An 18,170-nucleotide genomic window follows, 5' to 3' on the forward strand; every position below is an offset into this window, starting at 1 on the left:
CAAGTCCAAAAAAGAATCTGCAGATTTAGCGACAAGGTCACTTTCGGTTATAAAGTGTGAAGATTTCAAGATTGAAGTTCAAAATTTTACATTTGCTAGCAAGGAAGAGTGTTGAATAATTGCAAGCTCTTTTACTGTAGTAATTTTATTAAGATAGACCTACTCCACTAGATAAACCTGGTATTTAAGAGTTGATTTCTATTTGAATTTTGAATAGTTAGTATTTTCTTGACTCTAGGAGTTTGTTATTTTCAGCAGAATTTGTTGCTTATATTTAGGTTTAAAATTAGTATTCTATTACAAATTGTAGTAAAATAATATCAAACTTCCAACTTCAATTTCTTTAATATCTTGTTCTTTCATTAATCATTAGTATTTTCCTGCAATTCCTTATCTTCCAAAACCATTAGAAAAAAAACCTTGTAGCTGTCTAGTGGTATATCATGAAGATATAGGCAGCAACTCTTCAAGTAATCCATTGCAATAACGGATTATTATTTAACACATACAGTTTCATTTATAAAGGAGTCAATTCACCAGCTATAAACATGATATCAGAGTGAAAAAACTTAAAGTTTTACTAGTTTACTCATGGTATATGCTATTGAAAAAGGGGGAACTAATAAAAAGTGGGAACAATAACATGCCAGTATAATCCACAAGTGGGTCTGGAGAGGGTGGCGTGTATGCAACCTTACCTTTACCTTGTGAAGGTAGAGAGGTTGTTTCCGAAAGACCCTCGGCTCAAATATCATAAATCAAGTATGTAAAGAAAATACAATAGCGAGAAGTCATGCAGAAAACAATTAAGAAGAGAACAAGTAGCAGCAACAAATTATACGGTAACTAATGCAAAGGAAACAACAGGTAATACTAAAATTGCAGAGTAAGATAGGAGAGTAATCATAACAATACTAATTAAGGAACTAGACAATGCTCGACTACCTCCAAACCTTTTACCCTAATCCTCGACCTCCATATCTTCCTATCTAGGGTCATGTCACGGTAAGATACAGGTGAAGGAACTAGACAGTGCTCGACTACCTCCAAAGCTTTTACCCTAATCCTCGACCTCCGTATCTTCCTATCTAGGGTCAGGTCCTCGAAAAGATACATGTGAGTCATGTCCTGTCTAATTGCTTCTTCCCAAAACTATTTCAAAAAACCTCTCACATCTCCTCGTTGGGCATCTATGCATCTTTTTTTTAAAAAAAAAACTGGTAAATTTGTATTCCTCAGCATTAAGGGCTATGTGGCCACCTCCAAAAGTGTTAGTTACATAGAAAAACGAAAAAAAATCAAAAAAAAAAAACAGGGCTACTTACAAAGCTCCTTTGAAACCCACTAGTTGAATTTCTTCTTCTATGTTCATTTCTTTACACCAAAAACCTAAAGAGGTAATTACTTTCCACTTAATCTTCTCTATAGGGCATTCTTTCCTTACAAAAATTCTCTGATTTCTCTCCTTCCAGATGATTGTTGATTTCTACCGCCTCTTTACAAAGATAACATCTTGAGGCAATAATTTTTTCCCTCTTTTGAAGTCTATCATGTGTTAGGCAAGCTCTCCTAGTTATCAACCAAGTGAAACTCTTCACGTTAGTAGGGGCTACACTCTTCCATATAGCACTCCATGACCTTGATTTCTTCCCCACAATTGTGGCTAGATCCCTTTTATACATTCTGTTCACATAGAATTGACCATCAGTATGATTCCTCCATTGCAATTTATCTGTTTCCAGATTTGTGCCAGGAAAATCTCCAAACAAAGCTAGCATATCCGATACCCACTCCATTTCCCAATCATTAAGAAATCTCCTAAAGAGCAAATTCCATCCTTGTAGAGACCAAACCTCTTGTATTTTGCTGTCAGCATTCAGTCAAATGGAGAACAACCCAGGGAATAAATTTTCCAAGGACCCTTGACCAGTTCAGTCTTCTTCTAAAACAAAGTCTTATTCCCTCGGCCAACTTTTATCCTTACATTGTCTCTGAAAGCCAGACATAGGTTTCTTACATTGTCTCTGAAAACAGAGAGTGAGAGTCGCGAGGGTCGTCGGCGAGGGAGAAGAGACGCCACAGCGAGGGAGAGCGAGGGAGCAGAGACGCGACAGCGAGGGAGCAGAGACGCGACAGCGAGGGACAGCGAGGGAGCAGCGACGCGATGGAGGAGAAGAGAAGAGTGAATCGATCGAGAGAGAGAGTCGCGATGTGGAGGATTTCAGAAATTTTCAAAAGTAAAAAAAAAACCCTAATTTTGACTAATTTTAGTAAGTCAAAAAATTTTAATCAAAAAGGCGGCGCCTTTCGCTCGCCATTTCAGCGCCATCGATCGCCAGGGGCTCGCCTTTTTCTCCTCGCCTCGCCAGAGAATGGCGAGCCACCCTCGCCTCGCCTCTCGCCTTTCCTTTCATAACACTGCTCAACCCAATCGAGGCAAACTAAATGACACATTTTTACATCTTCCACTCTATTAAGCTCATTTCATTATAATACATTCAACTAAGTCACACTCCTAAACTACCCGGGAGATTGACTACATGAAAAACTTGTACACCTTCCACTATAGACTACTCATTTCAATCTAATAACTACACATAATTTGTCTTTTAAGGTATGTTAACAGCTATATGACTTAAAAAATTCTCTAAATTGAAAAATACATGAAACCAAAATACTCAGCTCATTTCACTATACTATGGTTAACAAATCAAGCAAGCAATAAACTAATCTACATCACAACTACATGAAATATTAGAATATGTTAAATTCAAGGTATATTATGAATTATATGACTTAAATAACTTGGTTTCTCAGGTAACAATGAGTTATATGACATGAAAGTTCTCTAAAATCTCAAATTTTGAGATAAATATATCAAATCGAGATCAAACAATGAAAATACGATAGAAATCGAATTGTACCTCGCTTCGACATTGTTGCTCTTCTCTCTACCTGAGAATGATTGAAGAGGAGGCGTTAGGGTTTTATTATATTAATTTTAGGGTTTTGCTGTAGAGTAATGGGCTGCTGGTCCAGTTTCAGTTGGGCTTGGTAGGCCCATTGATAAGTTTAATTTTGAGGCCTATTGTTGATTGGCCCATTGAACTTTTGATTCCGTTTGTATCGTGGGAAAAAAACTCGAGATTAACAAGTTTTGATTTTTGACCTTAGTGGTTTTTTCATGATCATCAAGTATAGGAAAAAAGTTTAAGATCACTCCTTCGGAAACAGTTCGATATTCTTTTCGAAAAGCATAAGTTTATCTCAGTTTATGTTATACACTTTTTTTAGTTCAAATCCAAAAAAATATATGATAATTCTCTTATTGGGTAAACTTTTAATAATATTATCAAATATTTTATCCAAATTATATTTTGTTACTAAGCAAAAAAAGGACTATAAAGCTGTACTATTCTATTTAACATTCAAGAATAGTGGCTGCTGGTCCAGTTTCAGTACCATATATATATATATATATATATATATATATATATATATACTACTACTTTATACTCAAGTGTCTAATATTTTGATTTAGCATATTCTCTAAAATTTTCTTTCTATTTGAAAAAATTATAAAAAATTCTACTCTTTTCTATTTTTGAATATATTATTTTATTCGATATACCAAGACGTTGAATGATGTAATCAAAACTGAAACGTAATGTATTAAAATATTCAGTGATGTATTCAAAATTGAAATATGATGTATCGAGACGTTTTTAGATGTATCCAAATTTCACCAATTTTAAGAGATTTTTATAATTTGAAATAGATTAAGAGTAAGAAGTAATTTGCTATGTTCTTGACTGACCCATTGAACTTTTGATTCTCGTTTATATCATAGTATAAAAAAATCGAAGTTAAATAAAGCTTTGATTTTTGACCTTGAAAGTTTTTACATAGTTAAGTAAAATGTCAAAAATTCAAAATCACCGCTTCAAAGTCATTGATTGTAATTTTTTGATACTTTAGTGTTTTCTGCTAAAACATATGTTCGTCTTAATTAATGTGACATTTTTTTTCAATCGATTTCAAATGAAATGATACATTATCTTGTTTGGTTAATATAAGAAATCGTTTGGTTAAGAACGAGTTATCTCAAGATAAATTATTCTACCATGTATAATAATATTAAAATTATCTTATATTTCGAACCAAATGCAGAATAAAATATATTATTTATGAAATTATTATAATTTCTACCTCACACCAAACGAATATCCATTCAACTCTCCCTCCACTTATAATAATTTTATTTCATATTCTAATTTTCTTTTTAAATAAATAATGCATTTATTTTCTTTCATATTAATAATGTAATGAATTATTTAATAAATAAAATAATATTCAATAGAATTCCAATTACAAGCTTCAAGTCCCACAGCTTATTCTGTACAGGAAGAATGTTATCTTGAATTCTTTGAGACAAACAAACACAAAAATCATCCAAAGTGAAGAAGAAAAATGGCAATAATGATGAAGCAAGGGCTTCTTTGGAGTCCTTGCCCTCATTCTATCTCACCCAAAATTCAATCTTTTAAACAACCCATTTTTCAGCTCACAAACAAATGGAGAAAAGAAGGAGAAGCTATGTTAAAGAACTCTGTTACCCAGGAAAAATCCAAAAAGAAAGGCATTGCCACTGATTTCAAGGTAAAGTTTAACTTTTTTGGCTTATGGGTTTTGCTTATTTCTAGTTTTTGCTTATTGGGTATGCTGCAAAATTGCTTCTTTTCGTTACTTATGATACTTTTGTTGGAGAGCAATGTCATGAACTCATGATCATGGCTTTTTATTTGTTTCTTGCACTTAGAGATGGAGTCAGTATTTTAACCTCCTGTTTGGCTATAGATTATGAAGTTGAAACTTGAAAGATTGAGTTTTGGAAAGTTGTGATTGTTGGAATTTAAAGTTGTTGTTTGTAGAGTAGGCGTAGCATAAGGGGTAAAGTTGCTGTGATGTGACCGTAAGGTCACGGGTTTAAGCCGTGGAAATAGCATGTAGTAGAAATGCAGGGAAAGACGGTGTACAATAGAGCGAAGGTTCTTTTTCGGACCTCTCGTATTGCGGAAGTATTAGTGCACTAGGCTGCTCTTTAAAGTTGTGTTTGGACATGTTTTTTACTTGAAGTCACAAAAATAAAATAAAGAACTTTGTCTGAGTCGTTTTTTGGGAACTTGAAAATATTTGAAGATAAAACTTGATCAAATATCATTGTCAATCAGTTATTTGAGGACAAGTTTATGGAAGCTACTCCAAAAATCTATGGCCAAATGCTAATTTAGTTTATGGGTTTCGATCACAATTTTTTTCTTCTTATTGGGTTCTCGATAGATTATTTATACATATTAAACAAGATTTTAATACAAATACATGGTTTGAGCCTAAGCTCTTGAGTTCTGTCGAATTCGGAACTACAAAGATGGTTATGCTCCTGCTTGCACTGTTCCTTGATGTCAATTAGCGAAGCTGTCATTTCAGTCCAATTTTATATAATGCTATTTGACTAAACATAAAAGTTTTAGGACGTTAATTTGACTTATTAAGTAAAAGTAACAGTCCAAAAAAAGGTAGCCTAGTGTACTAAGCTCACGCTATAGGTTGGGTCTGAAAAAGGTCGGATCACTAGGGTCTATTGTACACACCTTACCCAACATTTTTGCAAGAGGCTGTTTTCACAACTTGAGCTCATAACCTGGTCACATGACAGAAACATTTAAAAGTCCATAATAAATAGAATTAGAAACTTGGAAGATAAAGCAAGCAACCTGCTGCAATGGGCGAAATTACGCTGATAGTGTAAAGATTCTTTGTGCCGTCTACCTACACAAGTTAAATCCTAATAGTAATAGTGAAATAATGTTAAAATAAGGTTGAAAAGTTAGTCTCAAAGTTTAAACTTTGGATTGCTTAATTAGTTTGATAAATTTGAATTCTTAAAAGGTTTGAAAGTTATGTAGAAACGGATAGTGTTATATATGTTAGATATCCGAAGTATAAAGAGTGACGTATAGATTGGGACAGAGAAGAGAGTGCTTTATTCAAGTGGGATTCTTGTAAACAGAAGCTGTTCATATCCGATCGAAGTGATGCTCTTTCAACATTTACGTTACAGGAGAAAGTGAAAAACTAGCTTCATTTTGTAATGTACTTCAGAAATTCTGAATTTTGATCTGATCTGTTGTATATGTTTAAAACCAGGCCTTGACTACACCTGTGAAAAGAAAAAGAAAAGGGGCTCGACATGTTCAATAGGCAATATAATGGATGAGTCTTGTTGTCGCCACAGTAATTTTAGAAGAAATATTAGAGTTTGTGTTAGGTTAGTGTCTGTTTTTCTATGTTTGGAATTGAGGCGTAATTGTTAGTGTTTAAGGTCTAGCCTTGGTGGACATCGTAACATGGTGCCTCTTGTTATTGGGAGGTGACAGGCATCTCGTGGAAATAGTCGTGGTGCGCATAAGCTGGCCCGGACACCGCAGTTGTAAAAGAGAAAAAGATTCTATTGATTTACTAGTTGAAGAGTACAAGAGTAGCACTGATCTCCACATATGACACTGGCTTATCCCCACTGTGTTCAGAATCATTAACCAAGCTGTGAAATTTGAAATTTTCGGTAGCCTGCTCTGCACCAATGTACTTATGGTGTTTGGAAAGATAAAGACTCAATTAATCTAGTTTCCAGAAATGCTTCATAGGAGAATCATATAATAATCTGGTTTCTGGAAAATGAAAATGTCTGATCCAAATTCATTCAGATTTTCAATCCGGTAACTACGGCTAAAGAGTTACTTGTTGATCAGACTTCCTGGCTAGTGTTTTCGGTGTTTGGACAGAAAGAAACCGCAGGTGTTCTGATGGTGTCAACTGTAGCACATTCAATTAAGGCTAAATGTATTTTGAGCCAATTCAGTTGGCACACTTATCCTTGGTAAATTCCCATGACAATCATTTGGACTTCGTTAGCTCACTATTTTTAGTATAGTTTTTTTTTGTTGTACTAGAGCTGACAATTACTAGTATATCCTTCCTGAGTCGTCGTAGCTTTTCTCCTGTAGTTTTTGTCTGTCGATTTCTGTTGCTATCCAGCATCTCTTGTATTTCGACCATCTAATTTTTGGTGTAGTTACTGTTCTGTTTTTTCTGAATGTTTTGTCACACTTTCTATAGTTTTTTTACCATGACTCCTTCACTTCAGTTTTCTTCTTTTTTTCTTTTTGATCTGCTTGTCCTTGATCCGAGGGTCTATTGGAAACAACCTCTTTACCTCCCAAGATACGGGTAAGGTCTGCGTACACTCTGCCCTCCTCAGACCCCTTTTTGTGGGATTACACCGGGTATGTTGTTGGAGCTGACAATTACTCTAACATGCTATTAGGCTTTTGTATTTTTGCGTCTTCTGGATGCCAGTAATGAAATTTTTACTTCATAAATTTAAAAAGACCCTGGCTCATTTTCATGTTGAACTTCAATTATGTGTATGGCATTGGCAGGAAATATTGCAGTTTAGGAACTCTGCAGCGACAATTATCGTGGCTAATGCATTGATGATGACTTCACCCTTAGATGCCTTGGCTGAAACATGTGAAGTTGATAATTCTCCCTTCAACATGCTCTTCAACATGCCCATACTGCTGCTTGTTGCGCTTATTGGGGCCACTGTTGGAGGTAAGGTGCTTAAATTATGTGTCGAGCCCTTGAGTCCATCATTTTTCCTTTTTGGCCTATCAACTTTGAATAGAAATACCATTGTGCATACTGTTGGGGATTGCCGTAACTCTTTTAGTCATAGACCCAGAAAATTGTAAAGTATGAATGAATATAAACATTATTATACATGATAAAATGTACGTAAAAATTATTTTCTTGAGCCGAGGGTTTATCAGAAACAGCCTCTCTGTATCCTACCCTCCCTGGACCCCATGTTGCTGTATACATGAGAGCATGTTACATATGATGTACAAACTACTCATTTCCAGAAAGGCATTCGTAAGATTCATTGGGGATTCAAAATTCATTCTTAAGAAGTTAGAAGTTTTTCATATCTAGCATGATACATTTTGGATATCTGGTTAGAACCTTGGAGTTCACCCGGACACTTATTCATCAGTTCACTGCCAAAACACTTGATGAATTTTCTACTTACAAGTTGTGTTAATGAGATTTATGACTACGGTAAAAAAATTCTATATCTGTTCATGGCAATGGCCTCCAAAGGTAAAAGGTTGATGCCATTTTGCAGAATCTCGTGCCTCTTCAGGTGGTCATTCAAAAATAAAAGAGGAATGCGCCTACGGGATGAAACTTTGAATAGTTAACAGAACAGAAAATTGCATAGGTGCTATAGTTGTGCTCTTTTGTAAAAAAATACTTCTGTTTTAATTTTGACAGGAAGTATAAGATATTCAAAAGTTGTATGTTGCAATCGCCAATCATCAAGATCTTCAGCCTATTCTTCAAACACTAGCATCATATTTCAACCACAACAAACCCAATATAATTCCATAGGTAGGTTTCGGAAGGGTAGAGTGTACACATACCTTACCCCCTACCTTGTGAGGGTTGGAAGGCTAAGGCTGTTTCCGATAGAACCTCAACTCAAGGAGAGATGAAAAGGAAGCAGTAACAAGATAATAAGATAAACAGAGTGAAAGAAACAATCAGGTAGTACTAGGGGTCTAAGAATAAGCAACGTAAAAAAGATACTAATACCATGATACGAAGAAACAAAATATGCTCAACCTACTAACCCTCTACTCTGATACTCGACCTCCACAGCCTCCTAACAAGGGTCATGTCCTCAATAAGCTAAAGATGTGTCATGTCCCGACTAATCACCTCTTCCAATGGCTTCAATGAGATTCCTTTGCGTATCCTTTCCCCAGCATTTAACCTTATCTAGTCTCACTTCACCATTCTCTTTTTCTCCACTTATAAATATCATATCGGTACCAGCATCATCTCTTTGTGACCCATACATTAACACTGATATCTATTCCTTTTCTGTCAATCATCCACACTAGATCATACCATTATACAAAAATGGCTAAAACAAGCTAGCAGTTGTGCTTTGCCAATTACAATGTTGCACTCTTTAATATTATAATTAAAAAGGTTAAAAGACTTTTAGATGAGTGACCAGAACTCACTCATGGAGGATTTTCCAGATTCATTGTCTTACTGTTACAACTCTGAAGAATCTATTGCTGAGACTTGGACTCACCAAGGATGAAATATCATCTTTAGGAGGCTTCTAAATGACTGCGAGGTTGAGAGAGGGACCAGCTTACTGCAAAGATTGGATGGTTTCTTTGGTTTAAATTCCAGCCTGATACAATTAGATGGAGGCATGATATGGATGAGAAATTTTCAGCTGGAAGATTGTACAGAAGAAATCTGTCCTCACAACGTGGGAGCATCTCTGGACCTTGGAAACAAGTATGAAATCTAATATCCCTACCAAGATCAAGTGTTTCACATGGCTGGTATGCAGAAGAGCGTGACCGACTTAGGAAAACTGAAAAAGAGAGGTTTTCAGATTGTCTCTAGGTGTTTCTTTTGCAATGAAAGGAAAGAAACAAACTAGTCGTCTGTTTCTTCATATGCTCAGGTTTGGCATATGTTTCTCAATCTTATTCAAGAACCATGGGTGATGCCTGAGTATACTGCAGATCTTCTAAGCTGTTGGATGAGGAGAGGTGGGAGTAAAAAGCAGAGAAAATGGTGGAGCTTAATTCCTTCTAGCCATATGGTGGTCAGTTTGGAAGGAAAGAAATAGATGTTTTCAGAATATTACTAAAATAATGCAGAAAGTAATAGAAAACTGCATTAGTACTGTATATTTTTGGTGTAAAGAAAAGGGTATAGATGAGGTAGAACAGAGTAGATTTCCTACAGTCTCTGTAATTAGGATTACTTGCCTTGTAGTTTCTTGATGGTTGCCAGAATACCCTCATTGCTGAGGAATACAACTTAACCTTTCTCAAAAGAAAAAAAAAGACTTAGATTGAGTGCAATAACAATAGTCAATCGTACTATATACTGAACGCTAACTGGAGGAAATAACAGTGCGATTCACGTTTACCACAGAAAATTAAGCTTATTCTGCTGTTTTTCCTGGAGATGAGTAGGCATATCCTTTGGCATCAGAAACTAATACACAAGCCTTGTAAAAATATGAAACTACAATTGGTAGATGGGCACCAGTGACTTTCTGTCCATGACAAAAGGCTTTTCAGAGTATTTTCTTGGAGGCTTCAATGTTTTCTCTCTGTCATTTGGTTCATGAAGTGTCACAAATCATATGTGGGCTGACATCTTGTCTTAGCCAGAGCATGGATTTCCTTGTTCCTATTTTGTGATTCCCTAGTTTTAGATTGTTGCTAGTTGCCTCATGCCTCTGTATTCTACATATTTACTACAATTGTATTTGCAGGACTAGTTGCGCGTCAGCGAAAAGCAGAATTGCAGCGGTTGAATGAACAGCTCCGCCAGATCAATGCCGCTCTACGAAGGCAAGCAAAGATTGAGTCTTATGCACCTAACTTAAGTTACGCTCCTGCTGGTGGCAGGGTTGCAGAAACTGAAGTAATTGTTGATCCAAGAAAGGAAGAATTAATATCTCGTTTGAAAAATGGGAAGAAATTTCTTAGAAACCAAGCGCCAGATAAGGCGCAATTGGAGTTTAAAGCTGCTCTCGACCTTGCACAAAATTTAAAGGAACCTTTAAGGGAAAAGAAAGCAGCTCGGGGCTTAGGTATGTCCATCTTCTTATTCTGTTTTAAGCCTTCTATTTCTTAGTTGCACTTGACCATGGAGAGAAGGTCTAGAATTTGATTACAACAACGTACCCTTATCTTTGTGGGGGTAGAGAGAGAGACTGTTTCCAACAGACCCTCAGTTCAAAAAGATGTGTACTCAAAGAAAGGCAAAAAAGAAAATTATGACAACAAGTAGCAATAATAAGCAAAGCAAACTAGGTAACACATAGTAGTAAAATGGAAGGATAAGATACCAGAAATCAATTACTGCATAGTGCATTAGTATATTTGTAAGTTTCAGTGTGGCAGCATTTTTATGAATTAGCCGTGCAGCCATTTCTCTTCTGTGCTCTCACTAGAACTTACCCCCTCCGATCACTTTTACTTGTCGATTGTACCAAAAATAATTTGTCGCTTTTACCTGTCCACTTTAGCATATCGAGAGAAAAACAATTTTTCTCCTGTTTTACGCTTAACTTAACTACCCATTCTGCAAATCACCCAAGAACTTTTGAAATACTACTAATCATGGATATTATGGTAAAATATGCACTTCCATTTATTGTTTCTTATAGGGGATGCAAAGTCCATAGAGGACAAGTAAAAGTGAACAAACAGAGTAGTAGAAATGATTAATATAGTTTGAAGTATAATCAATTTAAAGGAACGAGCTCTTCACCTGCATATGTTTTGTTCATCGGTGTTATAGTCACTATTTGGTTCGTGTTGATAGTACATGTTGTCAGATAGTTTGTACACCTCCGACTCAATTTATGTGACACTTTTTCCGTTTTAGTTAGTACCAAAAAGAATGACATCTTTCGATAACAATTAACTTCAGCTTCCCATTTTACTGTTGATGAAATGATTTATAGCCATAGAAATTATTAGCTGCTTATCTTAGACCACAAGTTTCAAAAGCCTTCCTTTCTTCTTAAACTACGTGCCTAGTTAAACGCCTTCATATAAATTGGGACGGCAGAGTGATAATATGAAGTAGAATTATACAACATTGTAAGGCTATTTATATTAAGAGACTTGGAGAGAATTTATTCATTGACTCACAAACAAGACCACATCCACAATGATGTTCATTCCCTTGTGTAACACATTCATATTGTATACTTGAGTCGATGGTATTTCATAAACGACCTCTCTACTTTCACAAGGTAGGGGTAAGGTCTGCGTACACTCTGGCATCACCCTCCCTAGACTGCACTTGCGGGATTACAATGGGTATGTGTTGTTTCTCTTGTGTAACACGATATACGAGTGTCAAATTTTTTATGTTGGATTTTCCAGGGGCATCTTTACAACGGCAAGGCAATTACCGGGAAGCTATTAAGTACCACTCGCTGGTTCTTGAATTATCGGCAAGACATGGAGAGGATTCAGGTAGCACAGAAGCTTATGGAGCAATAGCTGATTGCTACACTGAGCTTGGAGATTTGGAACAAGCTGCAAAATACTATGACCAATATATTGCAAGATTAGAAACTGATTGAGCTACTAGCATGATGATTTTTTTTGTACCTATAAGTTATCTATTATGACTATCAATCTTAGAGGAGACAATTCGAATGGTTGAATTGATGACTTCGTTTCGATCTCTTTTACTGAACCTAAAATATTTCGTTTATTTCATGCATTCAAAGTAGAATGCTTAGAGCCTGAGGCTACTCACTGATTCTGAGGAATTTCTTTTTTTGTTGTATAAACCATTTTGTCCTTATGACTACTTTAGACTCTGCAATTATTCCTCAATTATTCACCTCCAGGTTCTGCAAAAGGCTTGTGTATAAGTAAAAGAGATGAACTTTATTAATTTTCTTACATAATGGATGCTTGAGAACAAGTGCAAAAGTTTTTAAAAAATTATAAGTCGGAAGTGTATAGAAACACTACATTGTTTGTTTAGGTACTCATTTGGAATATATCATAGTTTTGAACATTTAAATAAAATTTAATGATAAATTTAGGGGGCGTAAATTTTTTCCACTTGAATAGAATGGTATAACAAATAAAGTTGAGAGAGAATGATTAGAAAAGAAAAAAAGGACGAGCAACATGACAATTTCACTATAAGCATGTGGCTCAGCGACCCATCTTGCTTATTTTGTTCATACTTTAGACGATTTGGCTAATTCTATATACATACATCTAAGTTTTTTTGTTATGATATCTAAAAGTGTAAAGGTGAAACTCGATTTGGTGTCTATTCAAAGGTAACCAAATAGCTTGACTTTGATCTTATAAATGAGTGAAAAATGGTTTGTTCTATTGCTTGCTATCATTGTTCTTGAAATAAGAAGGCACATATGAAGGAAAGGTATTAGAGAAAAACAAAGATTTAACAAACATACCCCATGTGATCCCGCAAATGAAGTATGGAAAGGTAACAACAACATCATACTCAGTGTAATTCTCCAAGTGAAATACGGAAAGAGTAGGATGTATGTTGATCATACCCGACCTTTGAGGATAGAGAAGTTGTTTCCCATAAAAAGAAACAAAGATTTCTCAAAGCAAATTACGAGGCTTAAATCATGCAGAAAATGATAAGAAAAAACTACAAACTCAACTGGACTTCAATCACAAATGAAGCTAATACAGGAAGAACCTTTGTCAAGGAGGGAAATGGTACCTCTACTAATATGTCAAAACCAGATTATCCACACAGGTTCACCAACATAATACACTTTTTCCAACCTTTGTTCTTCCTACGATAAAGCAAAGAGCGTTTTTAACGGTGTTTAAGGTAGCATAATAAAAACACAACAGAGAAAAGCAAACGCAAAAGTCGTTTGCTCAATGTAAAACTGCTAACTGAACCAGTCTAATTCTTCCCTCTCTATGCTAAACTGAAACAATCATCTTTACTTGCTTTGTTTCTTCATTCCTTCGCCAGCAACCCACTTATCAAACTCAGTCAACAGACCATAATCAGCATTATCAACAACATCGCTCGACTTCTTGGAAGAACCTTCAACGCCAGTGTCATCTTGGTTCACCTGTGGTGACTCAAGAACTGGTGCAGGATGGCTTGGTTGTGTCAGCTGTTCTGGTGTGATGTGATCTGAAACCGCATTACCTGGAGGAATCTGAGACTCAGATACGTCCATCTTTTCAACCTCTTCCACAGGATCTTCAAGTTCCTTCCCATCCTTAACATCACCAATAGCAGCTTTCACTTTCTCATTATTGTCCTTGTCACCAATAGAGTCCTTACCAAGCTCTTGCCCTTCGCCACCATTGTCTTCGCTATTACTAAACTCACTAGAATTGCTGTCGCCATGTCTGTCATGGGGGTCATTTCCTCCATCAAGCTGTTCAAAAAAAAAGAGAAACATTGTTATTTTCAAGTATATGCCAAAAAAAAAAAAAGGAAGAGCATATAATGTAAATGCAATCCAGTAACAATAAAAGTATATTCTTCTTTTCCCATTACCTCGGAAGCAGTCCTTTTTCCTAGTTTCTTCGACAGAGACTTGATGGCTTTAAAAACATTTGTGAAGGATGACTTCATGCAGTCATTGATCGATACTACCTCCTTGTTGAGCTAGTGAAACATAAAAACAAGGTTAAACGACCGTTTATGTATGAAAATTCAAATGTTAAAAAGTAGAAAAGCGCTAAAAATCCATACCATCTGAAGCTCACTCTTCAACTCCAACTGTCCGTCAGACAGTCTTTTCAACTCGGCGCTCCAGTCATCATTGTTCAAAGGGGGTTTACGTTTGGTTTTAAGCTGCTTCCTACTTGCTTGAGGAGGTGGATTGCTAGTGTCTTCATCGCTAAGATGAACATCTCCAGATGCCACCTTATTAACCCTTTCATTTTCAGTTGATTCAGGTAAGCCAAGTGTTGTTTTCTCAAATTCTGTCGGAGATATATTCCTCAGCTTCAACTACATAAAAACCGTTTACATCAATAGACAATAAATGTACATCGGTTCAAAATTAATAATGTGTAATAAACTTTGGATACACCACAGATATACCCACCTAAAATCGTGTATGACAAAATGTTATACATATTATACTAGAAAAATAACCTAAACAAGAAAACATTAGCACAAGAAGAGACTAAAATGATTCATAATTAACATTGTTTAATAAACTTTGAATATACCATAGATATTCCATTCTTAGCTGGTATATTAATGGTAACTACATGTATAAACATTATCACATACTAGAAATATACCATTAGTACATATTTTTGAGCTGAAAAGTAATCCTACATTAGTGAGTGCATGAATGGTATATCAAGTGTATATGTAAATACAATAAAAAAGTAAATGACTGTACTTTCCAATTACCTGATCCTGACTCAGCCTGAAAATTCCATCCAACAACTCCTTAAAACTTGGCTGCTTTGTAACTTTCCAGCTAAGTATGCGGGGCACTTTGTCATCAACTCGGAAAGCAATCTTATTATTAACATAAGGGCAGCACTCATAAAACCAACACTGGAATGCCAATGGTAATCCACCAAGCCTGTACATCGAAGGCTTCCCCTGCAACTTCCCCTTCACAGACTTCAGTGTGGCTTTAAAGACAGCTTTCCCCCAAGGATATGTTGCATATGCACCACTGTCAACGAGCTCAAAATCATCCCTTGAGATATGTTTACGACTCACAGTGGAGAACAGAAATGTGTGAATGAAATACAGGACAGCAATCTTGACTGCATCCTCGTCAGATTTCCATCTCTTATTATGGAAGCATTCAATTAAGGATTGCTTAGGCACCCTGGTAAGTTCAGCAAAGTATGTATTCATTAACTGGCCCGTTCCATCGGAATCACTGCATTTATAAGCATCACCTGTACACTTTAACCCGGTGATAATCCCAAACTCGACAAGCCCAAATCGCAGACTGATATCTTTCATTGATATCCATAGCGCATCCTCTTCCTCCTCAACCACCTCCCTCAACAGTAGGGAGTGTGCCAACTGATGTTGTACCACTACTTGGGGCAAATCAAGGAAATGCCCGAAACAGGTTTCCCTGAACATCTGAATCTGCTTAGCATCCAACTTTTCATTCAACAACTTAACAGCATCAACATTAGTTTGTGCCCCAACCCTTGGGTGGTAGCGCCTGACTGGTCGAGCACAAAACTCCCCGGGCTACATGACAATGATACAAATACATGTTAATATACAAGAAAGTTGTAAAATATATTGTACTGTTCATGTACAATTCAAAAGTACAACAAATAGTACATATAAGGATGCCTTCATGTCTAATAGGTAACATTTGTTTAGATTGAAGTTTGTGTATTCAAATCTTTCTGATTTCTGAGTATATGATATGCACAGAAATCAGAAAGATGAAAAAACACAAACTTCAATCTAAACAAACGTATACCTATTAGACACACACATCATATACACATATACACACACAAACAACAACATACCAGTGTAATCCCACTACAAGGGGAACTAGGGAGGGTAGAGTTTCCGATCGAAGAAAAGATACACACATCATATACACAAATATATCATCTATACACAAATCATATACACAAATACACACACAAATAAATATACTCATCATATACATCATATATATACAAATGATACACAACAAAAACAATAAAAAAAACAGAAAAGTACCTCCAAATCCACGACCAAAGCTTTATCCATCGCTTCTCCAGCATTCCCCTTTCTCCTTTTGGGTAAAGCAACAACACCCGCATCAGCATTCTTCAACCGCTTCCTCTTTTTCGACTTTTTCACCTGATTCTTCCCATACACCCTCGATTTCTTACTAACGAAATTTAGGGCTTTTTTCAGAGGCTCCCTACGAACAGCACCCGTTTGAGATCGAGTTCTTCTTTCACTGGAAACTTGACCCTGTTTCACCACCGGCGATTTGGATTCCGGCAAATTCAAATTCTGTGAAGAATTCTCCACTTCCATATCGACTTTTTGAGGAGTTTGCATACTCAAAAGAGTCCAAACCGCTGAATTTAACCCTTGACTTGCCACTTTTTCTTCGATTACACAACTCACTCAAAGCTTTTTTCGTGCAAATTCTCACAAAAAAACACAAAAAGATTGAATTTTTCGCCAATTTTCAGAGCCAATTTGAGAACAACAACATGAAGAATAACAATGGAGGAGGAAAGAGAGGGTTTTTGTAGGAAAACCTGATTTTTGAGGGCTTTTTTTCAGGGATGAAAGTCCAGTAAAAAATAGAAATAAGATAAAAAAAATATAAAAAAAATTAGCCCACGAAAATATGATTAGTGAATTATTACAATTTACAAATATTGTCCAGACAAAATAATTTGCATAGCCCAATGTAATTTCAAATCTAAAATTGTTAATATATATTTATATTGAATTTCGTAAAGTTATTTTCTTATTTATCTTCTTTTTTGAACTAGAATTTTTTTATTTTTCGTTAAAATCTATATTATATGATGTAAAAATTGTACATATACTATTATATATATATATATTATATATTGTATAAAAAGTATATACATATAGTTAACTAGTGAAATTGATGATTGATACAAATTTTGTATTTGGAGAAATTCAATTTAGGTTTATTCTTTTTCCGGATTAAGGATAATAAGAGACAAGCATGATAGAAAAATGGATATAAAAATTGAAGATTTTTTAGTGATTGTATAATGTACATAGTTGCGTTTATAGGATTAGATGTTGTTATGAATTTATTCAGCAATCTAAAAAAGAAAAGAAAGATAACGAGTTAAATGTTACTTACCGCCGCATATGAAAAATGAGAAAAGGGCATCGAAAATTCAAAGATCTGAAGACAAAGATTGATTCTAATTCTTCTTTAAAGAATGTGATGTAACAGTTCATTGCCAGAGTTCCATACTGAAACCGATATCAAATGATAGATCCATTCAAGATCTATTTATTTATGTAAATTTTATGCGATCGAAATGAGCGCAACTTCATGAATTTGAGAATAGAATGAGTTTTGGAGATTTTGAATATTGACAGATGAGAAGAGGCGATTCAATAGATGTGGTCTGAAAAAGAATGAAGGTTGTCGGTCGACCACGATGATTTTCAATCAGTGTTTATAGAAAAATGGATATATAAATTGCAGAACTTTTAGTGATTGTATAATGTACATAGTTGAGTTTATAGGTTTGAATGTTAGATTTTATTCGACAATCTAAACAGAAATGAAAGATAACGAATTAAATGTTACTTACCGCAGCATATGAAAAATGAGAAAAGTCATCAAAAATTCAAAGATCTGAAGACAGAGATTGATTTTTATCAAATTCTTCTTCAAGGAATGCGATGTAAAAGTTGATTGCCGGAGTTCCATACTGAAACTGATGTCAAATGATAGATCCATTCTAGATCTATTTATTTATGTAACTTTTATGCGTCGGAGATGA

General features: G+C 35.4%; 2 protein-coding genes across 2 annotated transcripts; one reads left to right on the top strand and one right to left on the bottom strand.

Annotated features, from left to right (window-relative positions):
- Positions 1 to 4,389: 4,389 nt before the first annotated feature.
- Positions 4,390 to 12,522, top strand: LOC107023538 (protein FLUORESCENT IN BLUE LIGHT, chloroplastic-like). Its single transcript, XM_015224256.1, has 4 exons — positions 4,390 to 4,659; positions 7,500 to 7,674; positions 10,442 to 10,762; positions 12,069 to 12,522. Exons 1-4 carry the CDS (start codon positions 4,471 to 4,473, stop codon positions 12,269 to 12,271), a joined length of 888 nt encoding a protein of 295 aa, XP_015079742.1. The 5' UTR covers positions 4,390 to 4,470; the 3' UTR covers positions 12,272 to 12,522.
- An 861-nt stretch (positions 12,523 to 13,383) lies between these two features.
- On the bottom strand, positions 13,384 to 16,958 carry LOC107021041. Its single transcript, XM_015221611.2, has 5 exons — positions 16,393 to 16,958; positions 15,088 to 15,900; positions 14,413 to 14,673; positions 14,215 to 14,325; positions 13,384 to 14,092 (listed from the first exon to the last, which is right to left on the bottom strand). The coding sequence occupies exons 1-5, from the start codon at positions 16,720 to 16,722 to the stop codon at positions 13,643 to 13,645; spliced, it is 1,965 nt and encodes a 654-aa protein (XP_015077097.1). The 5' UTR covers positions 16,723 to 16,958; the 3' UTR covers positions 13,384 to 13,642.
- Between the last annotated feature and the right edge of the window lie 1,212 nt (positions 16,959 to 18,170).

Source organism: Solanum pennellii, chromosome 6 (assembly GCF_001406875.1).
Source record: "Solanum pennellii chromosome 6, SPENNV200".
In the NCBI taxonomy this organism is placed as follows: Eukaryota; Viridiplantae; Streptophyta; class Magnoliopsida; order Solanales; family Solanaceae; genus Solanum; species Solanum pennellii.